The sequence below is a fragment of the Rhodnius prolixus genome, unplaced genomic scaffold, assembly GCF_049639745.1.
Source record: "Rhodnius prolixus isolate KJV_2025 unplaced genomic scaffold, Rpr scaffold_1, whole genome shotgun sequence".
Taxonomy (NCBI): domain Eukaryota; kingdom Metazoa; phylum Arthropoda; class Insecta; order Hemiptera; family Reduviidae; genus Rhodnius; species Rhodnius prolixus.
Window position 1 is genome coordinate 53,598,961 of NW_027411581.1, and position 23,795 is coordinate 53,622,755.

Here is a 23,795-nt window from a genome sequence, read left to right on the forward strand (position 1 = left end):
GAAGTCTCCTCTCGTCCTTTCCCTAAAACCTTTCAGATGCGTGTCTAAAACGAATTTCCTTAGAAATGAAGGTAATGTCCATACGAAACGAGAGCAAGTCTTGAATAGGTGCGGGTCTTTTTCGTATAAACCTCAAAAAAAAAAAATGCAAAATCCAACAAGAAAGTGCGACTAATGGTAGAGAGAAATGTAACCGATAGATTGCATTCGCGTCCCATTTTTAAGAGGTCACTTCTTCGGAGTTCAGGCAAGCTCAAAAATAAACCGTGAAAACTCGTTTTGATGTGGTCACAATAAGTCCGGTGTCTAAGAGTTAGAGAATTAAATATATTGCTGGAGTAAATTTCACACGAATCTTACCATAAATCGAAATTTTATACATTTTTTTTTTTTAAATTTCAGGCGCATTAACTTCTGACCTGACTGGCGCCCGAAGCTTTGTTCAGTGCACTGTTACGTAAACATAGCCTTTAAGGCCTTAGAGTTGGAGTGTCTCGCTAGAAGAGAGTAGTTTTGGCAACACAACGTTCAGTGATTTCATTTTGTTTCTCTTTAATTTCAGAAAGTGCACAACCGTCAGGAATATTCCTCTCGGATGATGACTACACATTACAGCAGCAGTTGCATGAAATGAGCGAGTTTTTATGCGTGGATCTAATAGTTTTAAAAGTGAACGTAAAAGCGTAAGCGACAAGCAAGGCTCCAAGTTTCGATATCAAGGTACTGAATTCTTCGCTGAGAAGATAAGAAGATGGATTAAGTTCGTGGAAGTTGGTGGGGAATTACGTAGAAATTGTATTGATTTAATAAACTACTTTTGATGAACAGCTATTGGTCTGTTTAATCATAGAAAGATTAACGTCAAAGTAACATAGAAATGTTAAATTAAAATTAATTAACTTGAGTTAAATATCAAAAATGAATTTTCTAACTGTTCGTTTTTGAGTTTATGATGAATACAGACTCACTGAGGCCAATTTGTATAAACCTCTTTTCTTTTAGTATACTTTGGAAGCCTCAAACTGATATTTCAAATAAAAGATCCATAAAATTGAAAAGCTACCGAATGTAATAGTTCTATCTAAGAGAGCTATGCGAAACTGAAATGAGGGCATAATTTCTTATTCAGCAATAAAAGTACCTGCTCTGAGGAAAAAAAAAGAATGCTGAAAAAGGAGTATCACTAAGGCGTGTGTATGGTATCTATCACGAGAAGTCGAGGGAGCTATCTGGGTGGGGAAATAGCCACCTGGTGGTCAAAGCAAACAATCCCTTCCAAGTCTCCACCGTGTACAGCCTATTAGTTATGGTGACTTCTTGTCACCTTTCTATATCCTCTTTTTTTTCCATGCTTCTTCTATTTGTCTCCCAACTGAGAGGGGCACCGATCGCAAACAAAGAGGTGGAAGGAGGGGGAGAGTCCCCTTTTTGAATGGGGGGCAGATGGTTTACCAAGAAAGTTCCAAGGTTCATACTTTTTTTTGTCTACTATTTGTCAGTTTGCCAAAGTGATATGCGCACGCGCAAACTATACACACGCACTTTGTCAGGGGCACTACAATAAAGGAAATCTTTCTGAAAGGGATCTCCCTGAGAATGGGCCCCCCTCCACCATTCCTCTGACACAAACCTATCTTCACTCTACGTCACTTCTGCATATTTAAGCGAGCTCACTCCGAACCAAGAAGAAATAAAAATAAATTCGAAATATTTACAATAGATTTATTTATTATTTACTACTTCCTCTAACTGCAGGATATACAGTGACCGTGTCTATTTTTCGACATCGATACCCTATCCCTACACCATTTACATACAAATATATTTGTGTCAGTGTCATTGATTCTGTGCAGATATTTGTAATTTTCTTTTATTAATAAAAGACAAACTTATCTTTACTAAATATTTACAACTATCAGCTCCGAAATTGTTAATTATCCAAGTAACCTAACGAACTTTGTAAATAACGAATCATTTGCTTAGAAAACTGCGTACAGGAACCCCATCTGTACAACAAGCCTAATTAAACAGCCTCATTTGGCTACAATCAAAATTGTTGGTAAATATTGTGCTCTCTCTCCCACTTAAAAAATAAATAAATAAAATAAAAAGCCGTATTTTAATGTCCGTTTCTCCCAAAATACCGTCTTTTTTATAGTGAGTATACTAAGAACCAAACTAATTTTAACTAACATTTTATAAAGAAAATGATGAGTGATTTTAATTCAAAAAAATTGTGGTAAGAAAATGATAGGGTAGGGGGTTTACTCCAATTTTGTTCAAGTACATTACAACCACATTACCTTCCTTTAGTGAGGGCCCCACATTCAAACTAATCGTAATATAAATGGGGATAAAAAAAACAAAAGAAAAAATCTATAAATTGATATATTCCATTAATTCCTGCTCCCAGAGAGTAACGCCTTAAAAATAAAGAAGGAAAGTAATCATTATTTTTAATCAAATTCGATGCGGGTTCAACTTGAGCGTAATGGATGAGTTTAGTATTATTAATTTTGTTATTTATGCGATTTTCTATACTGTATTTTTAAATTTATTTACTTAATCAGTGAAATAAAAATGATTCATTGCGTTGTTCTAAAATTGGAAATCTGATTTCAAATAATTAATGAACACATCGCAGTTTAAAGAGATAAAATGACGGCGGTCACCACAGATACGTTATATCCCAAAACAATATTCAATGAGAAAAATTTCCATTACATAAAGAGATTCATCATAATATAAATATATAATGTACCTCAAAATTTGTACGTACTTCCGTAAAAAGTGAAAACTGAAAATCTGTAAGAAGTTAAAAGTCGTGTCAGAGTTTCGTATTAGATTAGATACATTTTATTTTAAAGCGCTAACTAAATATGAACAATTCCAGTTCCAGAATCAATCGCACGGTTTCAATGTCATGTTGAATCATTAATGGCATTGAATCTTGGATGAATCCTTATAACCAGTGAAACAATCAAATAGGAGAAACCTTTTTTCAAAAATACAATAAAGTACGCACAGGAAGACCGCAAAGGTATCCCAATGGATAACAGTATTTTTACCTTTTTGGTTTTGTTTTCTTCATAGTTCACAGATCACTGGTGACTGAATCATAAAAATTCAGTTACCTACACTGAAGCGGCACCCATATATCATCACGATATCTATCTAGTTACCACCTGTCTCTATTGTCCTCTCACTGGGACATAGGTGTGACTACAGAGAGAGAGGGAGGAAATAGTGAAACAGTACTGTAGAGGTTCTATACAGGATGACCTTACAGGAAATGGAGTGTCCATAACCCTAATAGTATTTCCTAAACGAGTATAATAGCGTGGACATCATCAATAGAAATGCTTTCAACGAGTTGAACACAAGTAGTTTACTGGCACAGACTGAGAAACCTGAGACTGAACTCTAAGGGGAATGTTATGAGGAAATTCGAGATTAATATATCGAAGTGCCGAAGAACTACTTGTCCAAAAAAGTTATTTGGACCGTACAAATAAGTGCAACATTCCTGACTTCTTTAAAACCGAACACACTTGGTACACACTTGGAGAAACAGCAACCTTACCAATAACAATGTACGACCATATTATAATTGTTAATAGCATAAGGCAACCAATCTTTTTGTGAACTATTCTGTATATCAATCAAATTATTCTAATGTACATTATAATTCTGTTACTGCAAAATATGTTCCACAGCCCTGAAGATGACTTATTCCCTAGGTGGAAAGCTCGGCAAAATGAATGAAATTAGCCTAATTCTTTCTTCCTTTACGACTGTAGTTTTTGGATTTACTTCACACTTTGAAACATTTATAAAAGAAAAGTGTTTTTTAAATGGTTTCTGAACAGTGAAAATCTGTTGTTACTCGTGATTTAAAGTACTTGTGAGGGTGACCAATTGCTAGATTACTGTGGTGTATGGATGGACCAGACATTTCATACCTGCGAGGGATCAAACTGTACCATTAGTTTTTTTTATTTATTTTTAGGAAGGGAACCGGAAGTCTGCAGAAAAATGTGTCGTAATATTTGTGGTAAAAGAGGGTTTAGTCAAAATTTTTCTCCCCAACTTGTAATCGTTATTTTTAAAACAGCTGACTAATAGAAAACAACAAATAAATAAATAAGAATAGTAATGGCCAAGGAAAGCAACATAATTAACGGCATCGTTTTTTGATATTTTTAGAGCGGCATTTTCAAAGACCAGCTATTTATTAATATTCCAAGCAGGTAATACATTAATTTTTTTTTATCTGTCAATATTAAAATATAAATATATATAAAATAGGCGAGACCAAATTAAATAATCTACAATATGGGTAATAAAAAGAAGAAATTACCCAAATCAAAGAAGAGTAGAATTTGTCTATTTTCATGAGTTTGACTTTATAGCGATCTCACACTTTTAAATAACAAATTTCCTTAATGATAGGAATTTTCGCTAAAATTTCATTTTCCTCAATTCTCAAGAGCGATGACAGAAACATAACTGTGTGGCACAGAGTATATTTTCAAGGAAATGCAAAAAAAAACTGTTCTAAAGAAAAATAGAGACTTTTTGTGAAAAATAGCTCTAAGGATTTTTGGTCGGTTGTGAGTGACAGTATTCTGAATGGATTATCTAGTTTTTAGCAATTTTGTCGTCTATAGTTAATTTTTTTTGAGTACTATTACTGGAGCTTAAAGATTGAATTAAGCATTCTGCTGAAGAGAAAGCCGTGTAGATTGTGAACTTGCTTTAGATGTTGGACGAACAGGTGATCATTGCTTGACTACAGTCTTAGTCATCACTTCATGTGCCTGCTTCTGTACCTCACTCCTAGATTGAAATCAAGAGCAACTAAATAGTACGTTTTAATAGGATAATTAACTCTTCTTCTGTTTTTCAGATTGACAACCTAATCCTTGTTTATCCATCTAAAGAAAACAAATTATCGAAGTTCCTGGATTGCATTTCCACTAAGAGGGTCCGGGCTTAGAAGAAGCCCATCACCGAGTATTCTCTGGCTAAATGACCTTAGTATGACCTTGAACAGCTCCTATACTACCGGTAAGGAGATAGTTACCAAGTATCCCTGACAACAGGCTACTCCTTTAGCTACCCTAAGTTCTTAAGATACAGAAGAGATTATAGAGAACGTTTCACAAACCTTCTTCGTAGTCCGCTTGGCACATGCCACAATCTAGACCCTTCCACTAGATCGAAATCTACCCGGGTTACCAACGGCAACAGCAATCAGTACTAACAGTTCTATTTCCAGAGCGCACCTAGCCGTTCCCCTTGTTACTATCTATGTTTAGGTACTTTTCTGTCTTCTCAACACACTATTGAGGTCCTTCCCTCTCTCTTCAGACCAGTCACTCATTCTCCCTTTAACAGCTCTCTCCTCAGAGAGATTCCCTAATCCTAGAATGCAAAGCTTTAACGATATTGAACACTTCCTTCTTCTCCTGCATTTCACTATTCCCACCAATTTTAGCTGTCTCTAAGGTTTACTTCTTCTAGTAAAACTCTGGGATAAACCTCCTTACCAATTCTACAAACAGGCAGACGCATACACCCTGTTTAAAACATTCAATACTGGTAAAACATTAAAGTGCGAAACAGAAGGTAGAAGTGGGGTCGTCGACTCCTTAAGAGCTAAATGCACTAGGCCTAGGGGAGAGTTAATGTCCCATCATCTTGCCCCAGCAGTTACCATGGCAATGCACATATCCTAGGTATCCCTGACCTTGCGCTAGTAAACCATCCAAGCTACAGTTACTGAAATAATTCAGATATTCCATTTGCTAGGGCAGAAGTCAACGCACATGAAAAAAGGAACTCTCATATGACTTTTCCTATCACCACTTAGGAATTGTTGATTAGAGAACATTTAGCGCAGGTTACCACAAACCTGCTTCACAATAAGTAAGGATTTAATACGTAAAAATTTGCAAAAAATATAATCCTCACTAACATTGTACAACTAGTAGAACAGTAGGATTCATTAAAAGCGCGATAATTTCGGGAAAATTAAAAAAACATATTCGCATTTTCGCTCAAGCGATTATTCTTGATTATATGATCGAAATATACTAAAAACTGTGGTTCTGATAGATTGGAATCCTTCCGGAATGAAAACTTCCAGTTTGGGGGCCAAGTTGATATAAGGTCTCATGCAACCAAATATCAAGTCTGAGTGTTCAATGTTCACACACACTCTGATAACTTTTTTGGACTCAGGGTAACTCAAAACGAACGTTTCCGGTGAATCCTCGATCGCAGTAACTTCCATACTACGTAGTAAAAACGGTCCCTAAACAGGTGGAATACCGGTGGAAATTAATAAATAATATGATGCCAAATTACAGCCGAGAAGAGAGGGGACACGAACATATAGTACGCACATTGCTTTCATGAATAATAATCTAACAGCACCGTACAATAGAAAGGAAGAAAACTCTTGAAGTATCACTTTAAATAGGAAGTGTCTGTATGCAGTACAATGGTGCCAACTGACATCTATCCGACATAAACCATGTGACCTACTACATACTGAATAATACAACATAATAACAGATCAGTGTGAGTTGACCGCGTACTATTCGACAAACCTAATTAACTTCGTTAATTATAATAGCAATAATGGATATTGAAATTCGATAGCCATTTATACGATATATAATTAACTAAAATCACAAAATTGAATTTAAAAGATACAATTTAAGTGGTTTTGATTGTTTATTTTCAGAAAATAAATTATTGATTTCCTGTTGCCTAACAACATGATTTTGAAAAATAGATTAAATTTTTTAAATTCAATATGAAAAATATAATAATTGCAAGATAGTTCTTATAATAATATTATATTATTTCTTATAACGTAATTATTAATATAATGTAAGTATGTATGTTCATAATAATTTTTACCCTTCCACTTAACCCTTAGAAAATATTCAATTGGGTAAAATTCCGAATTTTAATTTTCACCGGGAATATTAGAAGTCCAGCTAAGCACTAAAAAGTGGACACCGCGTAGCCGAGCGGTTAGAGGCAAGGAACTGGGTTCGATTCCCGGACTAGACCTCTAGTTTAGTCGCCTCTGTCCACGACACCTAGTTTTGAAGCTGGTCTTGGTGACTCCTCAGAAAGTAGGCATTACTTTACTTTTTATTCTCAAAAATATCACCTGGGTATTTAGCTGAATTTGTATTTACTATAAACCTCGTAGATCCAAAAATTTTATTTGAAACCTTTTTAAAATTATTTTTAGGGCAGTTTGGGGGGGGCGATGAGGGGTAAACTTCCTCTTGTCTTTACACTTAATTATAATCTGCCCCTTTACTAACTGTACAGTGTGAATACAAATTTCAAACATGTCTTTGAATTGGAGTTTGAAGGAAATGTAGAAATAATAATCTTAAGAATTTTACTCAGAGTATACAATTGACGCTTCGCCCTCCAGTATGACATTCGAAATAGTCTTAATAATAGATAAAAACAAACCATTATTTCAAGATTTTTCGAAATAAGCGGCCATCGCTTCGATTATCGGCCGTCTGACACTGTTTAAAAACAAACTTCGAAGAGCTATGAACGATTCAACAGGCGCTAACAATGCAATATGCATTTACGTTATAAATAAGTTTAATCTCAATTAGGCCAACAAACCCAGAATTAGGTAAATTCATTGGCGAAACTGAACGACGAAGAGATGACATTTAATTTTAACATGTTTTTCCTTTCAACTGACATCAAGTAAGATATCTACAGTTGGCAAATTTCATGAGATCAAATGAGCGGTTTCTCTTTCTAAAAAAATCTTTTAAATTAGAACTCTACAGTTTCAGGATTATGCTTACCTCTTGCAGAACGCAGAGGCCTGATCACAAAGCAAAATTTAATAAAGATGAAATTTCAGAATTAATAAGTATAATCTCAATTTTACTTCATTACTTTACAGTCTCAAACTTGAACCACTCCAGAATAAAGTATTTTGAACGTAAATCAAATGTTAAGCATAAACTTAAACACAATGCTACTCACGGAAATCAATAAGGAGAAAAGTAGAAATAGTTAATCAAACAGATGATTGATCAAGAGAAGGAAATAAGTGAGGAGGAAGCGTCTACGACGATGGTAGAAGGAGTACGTCATCTTCCACCCAGACGATCCGAACTCTACGACCTAGGCGATTTTGGCTATGTGCTGGGCAAAAAGATTGGAGAAGGAACGTACGCCAGAGTGCATAAAGCCTATTACTATGACTTTAAAAGAGGTATTCGCTTGCAGTTAGCCTGTAAAATATTCGACTTAAAAGATGCACCTAAAGTAAGTAGAACCATTTTATATATACATGAATTGAATTATTAAGTAGATAATGTCAAATAAAACAATAAATTATCATTAGATGTTTTGTAAGTCGTTCTTTCCACGTGAACTATCTATCATTTCGTCACTCAAACATAAACATGTGGTTGGAGTGCACAGCATCTTACTTAGAGCTACGAAATTCTTTGTATTCATGAAGTACGGAGAAAATGGAGATTTGTTAGCGTTCATCAGAAAAAAGGTATTTTTTTTACGGCTAGAAAAAATTAATATTTATAAATAAAAGTGTATCAAATAAATAAATAAATAAGTCCACGTTGGAAAAAACCAGCGCTCGAAAATGATTCTTTAGGTCAATGTTCAGATCCTGCAACAAACCGACAAACCTGGGTTCTTTGTTGATAGCAAACGGTCGGCTACTCCCAGCACATAGGGTCCAAGACTTAAAATTCCTGAATATGAACTAAGTATTGATTTTATTGCGCAGAAGAAGTGGCCGCGATACGGAAAATATGTTTGCGGGTCTTTTCAAGACAAAAATACCCACTGAAAACAGCTTTGGCGATGAGGCTCTATGGTGGTGTAAGCGACAGGTTTATCCAAGAGGTGCTCAAGAAAAAGGAGAGAATAAAGGAAAATATACCGAATTCTATGACCTCTAATATCTCAATTTTGGGGAATACTGAAAGATGAACTTTCTTGTTCGGCACCAGTGCGAAGACAAATAGACCATAGCCGTTCCCCAATCAAGATTATGTACTGATTAAAATTAGGATTGGACAGATTCTTGTAGATTAAAAATGTCTGTCACGCATACTCGCTAGCTTGATTCTCCGTGTTGCTGTACCACTCACAGCTCTCTAGTATCTTGGCCACGTTTTCTATTGTTTGTATGCACTTTGCACAAGTCCCGTATTTCCAGCATTACGGAGTGAAGAAGAAATGACAAAAAAAATCTATTGATGTCCTGCATTACGATTGATGTCCACGGCATCCGGCTAATACTCCTTTAGTTTAGATGGCAAAACTGCACTGCATCCGCAAGTTGGTATCGGGCATGAGATAAATTAAAATGTTCTTGACTATTTTTAGTACTTAAATTCGTAATTATAAGAAGAGGTCCTGAATTACCAGATATTTTATTTTTTCTCGAAGGGATCAATGAGAGAAAGCCATGCAAAAATTTGGTACGGACAGATAATCTCAGCTTTACAATATATGCACAGCAGAAACATCGTCCACAGAGATCTTAAATGTGAAAATATAATTATCACAAGTAGGTGAGATTTTATTACAATAGTAGGCTGGCCAGTCATTGTTATTTGATGGTGAAGTCGAGCTGATCCCAGGGTTAACTAAATGAAGTGTTGTAACTTTTTGTGGAATGTGTTCTTCCGGTGTATATTCTAAGCTTTATATAGTTTGTTCTTCCTTAGCCTTCAACAAACTCCCGTAGAAGTGGATTAGCCATTTCTTAAGAGGCCTTGCTGTCTCTAAGGGTGTCCGGACCTATCAGGGCTTAACGCCCCAACAGCAATTAGATATCGCGGGCGAAAGCGGAAGCACATATATTACGAGTAACTATTTTTCTAACACAAAAAGTAGCCATTTAAAAGTATTCAACGTGGGGATCTCCCAGTTCACTTACAAATCCACCCTTCATAACCACTACAGCAAAGTCCGCTCATTTATATTACACCTGTATATCATATTCAGTAAAAGAACGTAAAGTGAGTGGTTCATTCAAAACTTTGTTCTCTCACTCGATTGTCGATTTTCTCATCTACCCCATGGTGTAAAGATTTTCCGAAAGGACTACCAGAGGTTCTTTGACCACTTTTCATCTTTTAACTATGGGGGATGCGAGGGATTCGCCCACAGTCCCTTAGCGTAGTGCAGGGCTGCCACATTTAGTCCTCTGGTAGCTGTTAAGTTCTCCTAAAAGGATCACTTCCTAGAGGAGGCAGCCCCTAGGTTGTGTACTATTTGTGTCCTTTGTGTTGTATGTACGAGTATGTGTGCGTGTACTGTTCTAGTGTGTGTGCATGGTGTACTGCGGATGTGGTAACCCGTGGGGTCGTTAAGTGCCTGTATGCAACAGACACCCCTTGCGGGTATTAAATTTTGGACTTACAATACTTTTCAATTTTTAGATACAATTTGAAGGTGGGTGACTTTGGCTTCGCAACGATAATTCAAGAAAATGAAACTAGCCGTACATTTTGTGGCTCACTTGCCTACGCATCTCCCGAAATAACCCGTGGAATCCCGTACAAGTATTTATTTTATTCTATTTTATTTATTTATTTACTTTTGGAAATAGAAATAAGACTGTGTTCCAGGTCAAAGTATAGCCATGGTTTAGATTTCAAGTTTCTTCTCAATTCAGACAAACTATTGAGATAGCGCCAAATTTTTCCTATTCAGTTTCCTCAGGGAATACAGCAATTACTTTCAAGAAAATTCAAAATTTGCTGTTTTTTTTTTGTTTTTTTTTTGCGCAGACCAAGATTGGCAGACTGTTGGTCATCAGGTATAATCTTGTTCATCATGTTGAATGCAACCATGCCATTTAATGAACGAAATATAAGCAAACTGATTGCCAGCCAAATGGCCAAATCTTACAGCCAAAAATATAGACAAGTTGAGAGATTATCCAGCGATGTGATTATATTGATAGATAAAATACTGGAACCAGATCCGAACAAACGGTATACAATAGATGATATTATAAACAGCCACTGGCTGAAGGATATAAACGTCGCCCTGAGCCCTTCTGAATCTGGAATCAGTGAGACAGTGCAACAATATTTTAAAAAGGTATTTAAATAGTGTTTTTAAATTCTTATTACTGATATAATTTCATTATTTACTAGAATCAAGTCATTATATTCTAAGCGAGTACAACAATTATTGTGATGACCTAAATATTAAAGGTAAATCGTTAAATCAATCGTCGACTATTGTCAGATCAATAGCGGGCTCCAATTTACGTTGTTAAGTTACAATAATTTGAGAATTACAATTATTCTATATACGAGGGTCGTTTGAAAAGTCCGTGCAAAAATAAAAACTACTTAATTTTTTGGGGTAAACCTTTTTTATTTTTCAACATAGTCTCCTTTTAAGCTTATACACTTCGTCCAACGCTGCTCTAGTTTGTTGATCCCTTCCGAATAATAGGATTTGTCCAAGTCTGAAAAATAGCCATTCATTTCTGCAATCACCTCCTCGTTTAAATAAAATCTTTTTCCCGCCAGCCATTTCTTCATATTGGGGAACAAATAGTAGTCCGAGGGAGCCAAGTCTGGTGACTAGGGGGGATGTGAAACGAGTTGGAACCCTATTTCCATTAATTTTGCGACCACAACTGCTGAGGTGTGAGCTGGTGCGTTGTCGTGATGGAAAAGGACTTTTTTGTGGGCCAATCGTGGGTGTTTTTCTTGCATCTCTGTTTTCAAACGGTCCAATAACGATGAATAATATGCACCTGTAATAGTTTTACCCTTTTCCAGATAGTCGATGAGGATTATTCCTTGCGAATCCCAAAAGACAGTCGCCATAATCTTTCCGGCCGAAGGAACGGTCTTCGCCTTTTTTATCGCAGATTCCCCCTTGGTAACCCATTGTTTAGATTGTTCTTTGGTCTCAGGAGTGTAGTGATGTATCCATGTTTCATCCACAGTGACGAAACGACGCTTAAAGTCCTGCGGATTCTTCTGGAACAGCTGCAAACCGTCCTTGCAACACTTCACACGATTTCGTTTTTGGTCAAGCGTGAGCAATCGCGGCACCCATCTTGCGGATAGCTTTGTCATGTCCAAATGTTGATGCAAAATATTATGTACCCGTTCATTCGAGATGCCCACAGCACTAGCAATCTCACGCACCTTCACTCTTCTGTCATCCATCACCATATCATGGATTTTATCAATGATTTCTGGAGTAGTAACCTCAACAGGGCGTCCAGAACGTTCAGCGTCACTTGTGCCCATATGGCCACTCCGAAAATTTTGAAACCACTTATAAACTGTTCTAATCGAAGGTGCAGAGTCACCATAATGTTTATCAAGCTTCCCTTTAGTCTCCTGAGGCGTTTTGCCTTTCATAAAGTAGTGTTTAATCAACACACGAAATTCTTTTTCGTCCATTTTTTGAAAATCACTCGACTTCCTCGATTCAAACGAATGCCAAACACAAAGAAATAGACCGATCTGGCTGAAACTTGGTGTGTGTTCTTCCAAGAGATGCTACTAACTAAACATAACCTCGATAAGCGCCAGTGGTGCTATCTCTCTGACTTTGCACGGACTTTTCAAACCACCCTCGTAAGCTCTAAATGCTCAAAATTTCTCTTACAACTTTATTTCGGTTTTATTATTATTTTTTGTTTAAGGCGTGTCAATATCCGAGATTACTATCGCCCGGAGTATTTTTCAGTGCATTGCCAGCTTCCAGACAGTGTTCTCTCGTTGCAGACCACTGAACAGTAAGTTCCGTGGAAGAGAAAAATCGAACCCGTGATTTCAGCATTTGAACCCAGTATTCGCTTACAATTCAGCTAATCCCTAGGATTATTATTTAAAATGTTTAAAGCGGAATTTTCCAGTCCACAGACCTGCTTCAGTATCTGATTTTACTTAGATACATAATTTCAATCAATATTATGCTTGCAATGAGGATGTATAATTAACCGAAACGCCCCTAAAGCCCTTAGCCATCCCTCTCCCAAACTTTTAAGTGAAGTTTGAATGAGCTCTGCTGAGAAAGTGTTTCAAATGAAAATTATACTAAAGCGGATCTAAAACAAAGTTTATAGAATATCGCCCGAATCGTTTTTATACAATCCCTTCCCCACCCCATGCAAAAATAGAACACTATCCAATAAACCCTAGGATGATTTTGTCCTAAATTTATGTCGGGCACCCATCAAATCCAAATTTGAACTTTAACATTCTCCGTTTTTTTTTATTATTATTATTTTTGAGCATAATTTAGGGCAAAGAGATAATTTTTTTCATTCTGAGGAGATATTCAAAGCAAATATTTCTGCTGAAAACACACACAAGCATATTATTAACACTTCCTCATACGAGAGATTAGAGAAAGTGAACAAAATTTCAACAATACTAACTGTTGAGACACTACGAAACATTAATACAATTTCTCGTCAATTATTAATAGTTGGGCTCTAGGATAAGGGCTAACTAATCTACGTGAAATATCCATGGGGATAAGGGGGCTACAGTAGATAAATAAACATGTAAGCTGTATTTTTAAGTATATACTACCCTATTATTACATTGGTAAGCATGAAAAAATTATTGAATCGATTAATCGAACAACACTTCATGGTTCATATTACTGGCGAGGTTATAAAAATATTATCACTTTAAAATGTAATTTATAGCCAACTGTTTCAGTGTTTATGTTTCTAAAATATTTATATTTCTCCAAAATTAATTAGCCACCAGAACTCTGGATTTGTATGCTCTGCTTCTGGGGCTTTCTGGGGTAACTGGGCTATCTCTTACCGCAATGTGCGTAATGAACTTCTCTTAAAAATTTGTACTAATGAGATAGTTGACTTCAATATCCATACTCTATAATCATAGGGTTAAAAGAGGAGTGAAGTGTTCCGATGGAGGAAGCCTAAGGCAAAGGGCCTGGCCTTGAGCCTACCCGATAGAAAACCCTGTGATAACTCCTCCAACCCTCACGTTCAATCTTCAAACTACAATAGTTCATCCCAACAGTCCCATTACATTTAAATCCGATTAAGAAAACTTTATAAAGAGACGTAACTACTTCTGGAGATCCTCTTAAAATCATTATTCCCCTGCTAAGTTTCCAACCTAAATGATAGATCTAAAATAATGGAACTAGTTGAGGTGGCGCTATCTCCTGAGGAAGGACAATCACCTCACGTTCTTCTAGGAGAGCTGGCGAATGTCTTCTCATTCCTTCTAGCATCTTGTTTATCTCTTTTTGGATTTCGTCTTTCATGTACGCTTTTGCTCATCCTCTTTCTCCAATTAAAATCTGGTGTTTACGAGCATGTAACAACAAAAATCGTATGTTCACGAAATGCAGAGATCCAATAATCAATTTATTACCAATTTCCAGTTTTATTACACCGTTTTATTGTCACCAAACTTTATTAACTAATGACAGTAATTAGTGGGTACCAATTTGATAAAACATTAGATCTATAAAGCACTATCCATAAATTTGAACCAAAAATCTTATCTGAACCCTCACACAACTTTCTGTTACTGCCATTTAGGTAATTCAATTTTTCTTCAAACTAACAATTTTCTACTAAAAAGTAGTTCCCTTCACAATATTATGCACGTTCACTGTTATGGTACTATTTCCTAAAAACTACGAAAATCCATTCAGTGAAATGTAAGTACTTTCGATCAGTCAGTTTTCTTCTAATTTGGATTTTTAGTTTAATATTTAATCCATGTAATGAACGTTAACGCTCCAGACTTCTCTTTACGTTCAATCTCAGATCTGTACAGACTTACGCTCGCCCTGAGTGGATTGCAGCTAATATAAGTGTTGGGAGTATCGTGGTTCTTACGAATCGACTATAATCCAAATACTTCACAGATAAGACAACAAACATTTTCCTAGATAACCTGTGAACAGAAGTAGAACAGAACCTCTAACCTGGACGGAAAACAGACTGATGCAACTAAAAACCTAAACTGCCACAGGAAGTGGTACATTTGACAATAGTTCAGACTTAAGTACATGACATTTACACATTTTGTAAGGCAGAAACATTGCCGGCCTAATAAAGATGATTTTCTTAACTGTTCTTAAATCATAACATATATTATACGTCAATCACAGTTAGATCAACATCTGTTTAAATAAATTTTTTTAAGAAAAATTTATATCTGACAAAAAACTATTCACAGCTTAAAGCTCTAGTTGTTTTTAACTTTGCATTTTACTCAAATTATTGATTTTCCTTAAATTTGGAAATTAGGTTAAAAAGTAAACTCTGCTAAAATTTATCAACAAAAAAAAGTTATACAAACACATGTTTATAATTTCGGTTGACATTTTCTGAGTTAACATTCGTAATGCGAATGCATTAAAGTCCAATAAATAGGAAACTAAACCAAATAAAAATTCTACAACAATGCCGGTAGTAATGGTAAGTAGTTAAAGCCTTTAGATTCGAACAGCGTTATCTAAGTGAATTCTGGTTCGAATACTCATTGTTTCACCCACTGACATGGAACTTTGCTGGACTTCACTTGTGATCTTAAGTCAGGGATAACTGCCCAGAAACTTTCCGACACATTCCGGTAGCGTCCTCATCAACCTGGCATACACAGTTTCAATTTGAATAAAAAGATCCGTAGAAATCCATTAGAACCTTTATGCAAAATTTTGCAGTTAAAAGAACTTGTAATATAAGCGGTTAGCACAAGTTTAATGCAGATCGCTAAGCTCTTTCACGCTAACCCCCTTCCTATTCCCTAAATAGAATTCTACACAGTAAATTCGTACATCCGGTATAAATTGATTTACAACAAATTTGGAATTCCAGCAGTACTTTCAATGTTACTTGCAATTATATATGCTGCGGAACAGTAACTTGTACTGAAGAAACACTTTATAGCAAAGCTTATAACATGGCGTTCGCTGTGAATCCTAACAAAACATGGTTGCACAATATCTCGCTGGAGGGAGAAGACTAAATATTTCATGTATCAGCAATCCGCTAAAGTAAAATTTTGAACTATACATACGGCGGTATACCGTGAACTTTTGTAGACTGAAGAAACGCATGAAGCCTAACAACGGAAGCCAGTGTAGGTTTTACTAGAAACAGAAAGTAGTGGCAACAATGAATATGTGACACCAGTGCGAAGGACCTTGTATGGTTCAGGGTTTATAAGTGAAAGTCAACATCCCAGAAGGCGCTCTCCAGATTCCTTACTGGACTAAACAGGTCTTGAGAAGGTGTTCTAACCAGTAAGAACCACAACAGAACCTCTGGGTTGCAGCAGTCTGCAGCTTTCTAGCCAACACTAATGGAATTTTATCTGATCTCATTGCACTTAAATATTAAGAAAACATTTTAGTACCAATCAAACTTCTAATAAAAATTAAATAACTTTAAAAGTAAAATAACTGCAGTGATAGATAAGCGTGGGAATGCATTCTTAATTAGCAACCGTATGCAATCAACTTAGAAAATGGCGGAATTACAAGAGTAGCTGAACCTCACAGACGAATTAAGAAAGCTAGGCTATTTAACCATTAAAAAACGGAATTTTTCAATAGTTATTTAGTACACTGTAGAATTTCAAAAAAATAATAAATTCTTCTTGAAGGAAGTTTGAACCCTTAAACTTCCCTTTGATGGGAAATAACATTAAGTAGCCGAAAATGTATCCGTCGCTCTCCCTACCGAGATAATTTTAATCCCCCTACAGTAGTTTTACTTTTGTTCTGAGGAATATCTTCGACCAAATTTGGTCGAAATGGTGCAACGGTAAAGAAGCTTAACGTAACCATCTCGGAGTCGTGTGTGGTGCTAAATACACGTACAACTTTAGTGCACCTAAGTTTATTATTATAAATAACCTTAACATAACTGTTCTATAAAAGGAATTTATAACAATTGCAAACAACCTGAGACCCAATCAGTTCTGATAATAAAATTTGTAAAAATTTAGCAACGATTAAACCCGCACAACATTCGTGTAATGCGTTCAAAAGTGTATAATAAAAATATTAGAATTACATGATGTGAGTTGCGGGACTGGACCTTCTTTCTTTCTATAATGTATTGATACTTTTTCCTTTGAATTCTAGATGATTGAGGCAATTCCTCTGGATGATAAACATGAAGAAAATTTCAACCAAAGCTTCAATAAACCATTATACGATCTTGGCAATACTAAACTTGATGACTTGTCAAAAAGTTATTTACAAAAACTAATAGACGAGTTAAGTAAACCAAAAAATGAAATACAAGACTGTCCCGTGATTAAAGACGAAAAATTTATCAATAAAATAATGGAATTACAAAAACTTCATCAAAAAATTGAAGAGAAAAATAAGTCACGCATACAATTCACAATGGATAATCGATTAGGTGCATTGTTACCAACCAAAATTGAAGAGCCGAAAAGAAAGGTTGAAAAGAAGATTGGCGAAATAAAGGACAGACAGAAGTGTATCAAGGAAAAAGACAGAAAGAAGTGTATTAAGGAAAAAGACAGAAGGATGATTGACAAAGAAGATCTTAGAATGAAGACTGTCGAAGAAAAACCATCAGCTTTGCAGATCTTGAAAAAGAGATTTCACAATAAACAGTGTGGTACGGAAAATTCCAAAGATAAAAAAATATGCGGAAATGGTGGTGGCCGCAAAGTGTCTTGGTGTGGCGTAACTACGAGAACATTAAAGCTAACACCAATGGCTAGCAGAAAGGAAGAGGAAAATTTTGTATACGATTTGAAGCCGTTAAATGAAAGAAGTAGAAAAACCGACATAAGTTACGAAGATGGCGACAAGAAAACGATGCCCGCTCAGGAAACAACTTCAGCACTAAAACAACCGGAACAAGATGAACGCGGCAAGCAACGGCGTATCTCAATCAAACCGCATCGAAAGGCAGACACTACTTGGCAGAGAATAATGAAAAAAATTAAGAGGAAAAAATGAGAACCAAATGAAAGGGAAATTGTAAGAAGACTGTTTCACTTTTGGAAGTAGATGGCACCAAAATTTTTAAAAAAGTAAACTTTATTTTCGCAATTATATCACATTTATTCACTGATTTCAGTTAATATTTTGCGTTAAATTTTAGCAATTTATATTTTCATTTCCATACTGGGGTTAAATAAGAAGGTAAAAACCACCAATCCAATATTGATCTTCGTTCGCCGCTGAATGTAATACAGTTAAGGGAAATATTCTATTAATCATAAATAAGGAAAGCATATTACTATTCTGTTTTTAGTTGGCAGCTTTGCCAAAATAACAAAGCAGTGCAAAAGCAAAGCACGGGGATCTATCATTTCCTGCTCCCCACTTATTTTCACTACCAAAGCAAAAGTTGATCTAGTTAAATAAACTATGACCCGTGTTTTTTGTAAAAATAAAAGAGAATACCTAATAATCAAAATGAAAATTGTAGAATAACAATTTTATGTCACGACATAGTCGTAGATTAAATTAAAAATAGCATGGTTGGAAAATGTAAAAAAGAAGGAAGGTATTTCAAAGGGGGGACAAGAGCCTGGAAAGTGCAGGCAGAAAACAGAGAAAAGCTAAAGGTTTAATATCGATTGTAATCGGAACGAGAGAGAGAGGCCAACGGTTCTTGCTTTTAACCTGTTGTCTCTATTAAATAATCGATTCGTACCTCTTCGTGTAGTGGAATGCCCGTCCTTGCCCATTCTCTTAAGGGATATACTAAAAACAATGGAAGTAAATCGATAACCTTTTCCTTAACTGGCACGTGGTACCTCGTCTAAAAGTTATTACATATTGTATTAAATATTTATGGCGGAAGTAAAATTTCTCATAAAGGAGAGTGGGCGCACTATTGTCGAAATTGCAAACACAGTTGGCGCCCCCCATGCAGAGTTGTTTCTCTGATCAAGACCCAATGCAATCTGGATCATTAGTAAATATATAATGGAACCAACGATAGGAGAATAACGTATTCTTAAGCTAAGTCACCCACCTGAAAGCAATGGGGCACAATTTACCGATGCATTGATACGATATGGAGCATGAGGTTTCTATGGCTCGGACGGTTACTGCGTTGCTTAAAATACGAACAGATTAGGTCGTATAACAGTTTCACTGAAACCATTAGTTACGTCCACATCTCAACAAACAGCTGCATTTCCTTATATTTTTATCGTTTTGCATTAAAAAAAAATAATATGGTTATTGGATGGTAAAGATTAGCTGCAGTGGTTTAGTGGATAGTAGATTCCAACGCAGAGATCCGTCTGCTGGCTCTTCGAATTTGCCCTCTAGGAAGTTCTTTCAGCCTCATTGTCTGAAGATGGACAGTGTTGTCTTTAAGGAGAGAAAATTTCCGGAGACCAGCGATGTAAAGAAAAAAGCTCCGGGCGCCGATAACCTTAGATGTTGGCGCGCCTTAAAAAATGATCATCAAAAAAATTATCAGACGCCCAAATTATGAGTAAAAGAGAAACTTACGTAAAGCAAATAATCGATGCATCAATGGCCCATTAAAAATTTCACAAGGATGCATTCCGATCTCTAGAGATTTTTATTTTATTATTAATTAATATTAATCATTTGCTGTTAATTGCCTATTTTACATATTTAATTATCTATTTAACTATTACATATTAATTATACGATAAATTGCAACACAAAATTTTGCCCTTAGTTAAATATTCAGCGTCTAGATTTTAGCTCATTTTTAATTTCTATTTTTCCTGTTTATTTCGTGACGGTGATTTCAGTTCAATATCTGTTTTTTTTTTTTGTAATGGAATCTACAAAATTCGCACTAACGTGAAAACTGAAAGTAAATCTATATCATTAGACTAGGAAGCTGTGGAATGTCGATGCCTTTCGCTGTTTTCAAAACTAGCATTTCCGTGGGGTGAAAATCAATTTCGTAAATTTGCTGACACTTCCTTTCAACACATGCATTGAAAAAAATAAATAAATCTAAGTTGGCCCCACTGCAAATCTGGATAAGCCTTCGATTACATTCCAAAGGTTTCCTTACCTACATCTACTACGATGTGAGTCCGATATGCCCTCAATCACTGGCCTGTTCTCATAACTTTTCACTTTTCTCAGACGATTTTTTCAGAGGAACTATTGCGATCGTATTAAATTTCCATATTGAGTCTCCTACGCATTAAGAACTCGTTCATCCTCCCTAGTCGCTTTACTTAAACATGTGAATATTGATAAACTAATAGTATATCAGTGATCTCGCACATCTGGGCAGTGTTCTGAAACAAACCAACTTCTCCAGGTCCACCACTCTAGATTGACAGTGAGTTGGCGCAATTAGGAGTTTTGCAACGTAGCATCAGGGGAGTCACTATGACTATTTATTTACGATAGTATGTGAGATTAGTGCGGAAACTGATTCTTTTATTGCGAGTGTGGAGTATTTCGAAGAATCCTCACGAGTAAGAAAACATAACCGCTCAAGTAGCGGTACTATATTTTCCATGCGGTAAAAACCAAATTAAAAGAATATTAAGCATTTAAAATTCAAACGTAACTTGAAAGAAAACAACAGTTGCTATGGCAACAGTGGAAAACCGTTGCAATTAACAAATCACTTCTTTCAAATTGCAATATCTGCTCAAAATATCAATAATAATAATAATAATAATAATCACATTAAAGTAGGGAAGGGATTAGCTATGAGGTTAGCATACTGGAGGTCCCGGGTTCGAATCCAGCTGCTGACCCTTAGATTTTCTCTTCCTAGGAGCTTCTTACAGCTCACTGTCCGGTGATGGACAGTGTTGTCTGTAACGAGAGAACACTGTCCGGAGGCCGGCAGTGCACTGAAAAAAGCTCCGGACGCCAATAACCTTAGATGTTGACGCGCCTTAAATCATTAAAAAAAATAAAAAATAATAATAATAATCACATTAAACTTAACAAAAAGACAGGAAACAATTCAATACCAAATATTAGCACACCAATTTGCTCAAATTGTAATAATTGATAATTTACCCAACCGCAAAGGTTAGGTTAGGTTTCTTTGTTCTTTTTGATAATAATTAATTAATTAGAACTCTATTTTTGTGTGTATTTCTGTAGAAATAAATAAGTCCAATTGTCCTAAATAGATTTGCCTGAAATATTACGAGGTCAAAATATAACTTATGGTCACTATTATCCGCAAACTTACCAGCGAAAAAAGTAAGTTCGCCCTGAAGAATTTTCCGCGTGAAATTAACACTGATTTTTCGCAAGACTGTAGGGGAAAACAAATTTCTCTCTCACTCGTATATTTTGTTAATAATAGTGCTCATCACCACAACACTATCAATCATGTCTATTTTTGTACCAGTATAATCGATTCTAGGCAGGTGCCCTTATGTGCATGTGTAGCTTGGAAGGACAGGTCAGACGAAAAAGAAAAGAAAAGGGAAAAACACCCTACGAATGTTTGAACAGTTTAGGGCAATTCGAAGAAACGAGAGGAAAAAGTTTCATTTTCTATCTTGAGGCGCCGCTAGTTTTTATTATCCCCCCAAACTTCTATTTTTCATTTTTTCAAACGTCCATTCTTTGTAAAGGAATGTAACATCCGTAGGGAAGAATACGATAATGAATAGAATTATAGATGCGTATTGCATAGAACAAATGTTTCTTTTTTTTAATTTCTTAACGAGATCATTACTAACTTCTTCATTGTCTTAGGGTTTCTTTTTACATTTTTTTGTAATTGTTTTTTACTTAGTTACACGAATATTTCTTATTATTCAATGTACGTTGGCAGACATGTAGAAAGAAAAGAGAAGCATGAAAAACTGGTAGCTAGATTGAAGTTTAATAATTACTATGTTGTTCACACACAACTACCAGTTAGAAAACAAAAAAACTTTACTAGGGGGATATTATAACCGTGATGGAAGGTTTTGTAATGAAAGAGAGGGTGTTTTTATTTTTTATATATTGAGAAGGTTACAGTTAAGGTTATTTTATGAGAGAAAAAATTAACAAATGACGTTAAATAAGACGCACTGCTTTTAAAACAAAAACGACAAATCGAAACAGTAATTAAGAAATCATTAATTGTAAACAAGCCACTTAGTTAACTACAAGCTTCAGACTTGGAGTTAATTAACATAACTTATTTAATACCATAGATATAAAATCTATGCGACTTTAGTTAGATGACAGCGTATTGTAGTAATAACCACTTTACAGCTGCCTGTATGTATTTAGCACATTGCCTGGCGCTCCCCCCGGGACAGTTTTTGCGGGCAGTTTTTGTTTCTAAAAATAGAGAGAATTGTAACAGGGGAGGAAGACCAATCTACTAAGGTAGCGGAGATGTTCGCAGAATGATGTCCTGACGGCCAATATGATTGCCAGTAACCTCTGATATTGAATGAAATCAGGCGCATTGATGAAATAAATGCACAACATCGTGGAAACCTAATTATTGCCAGTATTTTTGATGCAATTACTCACAATAAATTTAATCGTGCATGGACAAATTTATAAGATAAAGATTAAAAGTCCTAAAAAGGTTTCGTTTCAGCTGGAGCACAAAACGACAGAATTTAAGAATCAAGCGTAAAACCACCTTCTTTGAATACGATTTGATGGTGCAATGGCATCAAATTCTAAAATGAGTGATCACGGGGAATCAAAAAAACAGTTTAGATCCAAAAGCGAAAAACTTGATCTGTTATATACAGTAAAATTTTGTCTCTAAATTTTGAGCGTCTAAAGCTCACTGTTCGGTGAAGAACAGTGATGTCTGAAAATAAGAACACAGTCTAGAATCCGGCAGTGCCCTGAGAATGTTCCAAGCGTCTAATGACCTCAGTTTTGAAACGTATTCAATTAAAAAGTTTGGCAAAAGTTGACGAAGAAAATGACTATTTCAGTAAAAATAATTTTATCTAATTCTCGTGTTTTCTTATGAAACGCAAAGTTGAGAAGTGTCCAAGAATTAGCGCTAGCAAGTTAATTAAAAGTAAACGCGAAAACGTTTTGAATTTTTTGGGCGAGATCACGCCTTTTGTCGCTAAAGGACATTATTCAAAATCTTTCAACGTATTGTGAATGAAATTGTGATTGTTGCCTTTCTAAAAAGATTGACTAGTAAAGTCAAATAATTAAAAAGCAAAAATAAACTAATCGTGTTTTTTGCGCTGCAAATATTAAACATTTTTTTAATAATTAAAAAATAAGAATATTGAAAGATGAGAGGACTTACCTTTAACTGGAAGAAAGAAGACTGCCAACAGCAGCAGGCAGGTCTTCAGTTCTTCTTCGGGGAACATGTCTTAAGCTGAATCTATTTTCGGAGCCCACATTTTTGTTTTTGTCTCTATCCTAAAAATGAATAAAATATTTATTAATGAATTTTTTACTGTTTAAAACTGCAATTAATTATAATTTATTATATGTGACAATTTTTGACTTCCTCTTGTTCTGGGTAACGTGCAGAATTTTTGCTTTTAGCTTTCCTGATCATGAAAAAGTCATTTTTATAAAATGGTATAAGTATACAAACTAGTATTCCGGATACCTACGACGCGTATAGTTCCACGACTGCGTATCCGAATTTCATCGAGGATAAATACGAAATTATTAAAGAAGAGTTTTTATTCTATTTGAAAAGATTTCCCACAAAATTACTTTCGGAAGAATGGGAAGGGGTTTTCAGGAAACTGTAACCAAGAATTCCTCTCGAGAGCTGTTTCAAAACTAATCAT

General features: G+C 35.5%; 2 protein-coding genes across 5 annotated transcripts in view; one reads left to right on the top strand and one right to left on the bottom strand.

Annotated features, from left to right (window-relative positions):
• Positions 1–23,795, bottom strand: part of LOC141461949 (roundabout homolog 2-like) — a 333,376-nt gene that overhangs the window by 300,711 nt on the left and 8,870 nt on the right. For all 3 annotated transcript variants that reach the window (XM_074143442.1, XM_074143437.1, XM_074143438.1), the window contains exon 2: positions 23,294–23,412. In XM_074143442.1, coding sequence (XP_073999543.1) covers positions 23,294–23,360 — 67 coding nt within the window. In that variant the 5' untranslated portion in view covers positions 23,361–23,412. The remainder of the gene's footprint in view (positions 1–23,293; positions 23,413–23,795) is intronic.
• Positions 6,776–18,149, top strand: LOC141461936 (uncharacterized). Of its 2 annotated transcripts, XM_074143421.1 has the most exons (7): positions 6,776–6,903; positions 7,967–8,334; positions 8,414–8,575; positions 9,490–9,614; positions 10,488–10,610; positions 10,839–11,154; positions 17,182–18,149. In XM_074143421.1, exons 2-7 carry the CDS (start codon positions 8,092–8,094, stop codon positions 18,034–18,036), a joined length of 1,824 nt encoding a protein of 607 aa, XP_073999522.1. In that variant the 5' UTR covers positions 6,776–6,903; positions 7,967–8,091; the 3' UTR covers positions 18,037–18,149. The 2 variants fall into 2 exon arrangements, with proteins under 2 accessions (XP_073999522.1, XP_073999529.1); XM_074143428.1 differs by lacking the exon at positions 8,414–8,575.

Bases quoted from the DNA above. Each gene is read 5' to 3' on its own strand.
- LOC141461936 (XM_074143421.1), top strand. From the start codon at position 8,092: ATGATTGATCAAGAGAAGGAAATAAGTGAGGAGGAAGCGTCTACGACG. The intron at 8,335-8,413 runs GTAAGTAGAACC...AATTATCATTAG, and splicing joins ACTTAAAAGATGCACCTAAA to ATGTTTTGTAAGTCGTTCTT. The intron at 11,155-17,181 runs GTATTTAAATAG...TTTGAATTCTAG, and splicing joins TGCAACAATATTTTAAAAAG to ATGATTGAGGCAATTCCTCT.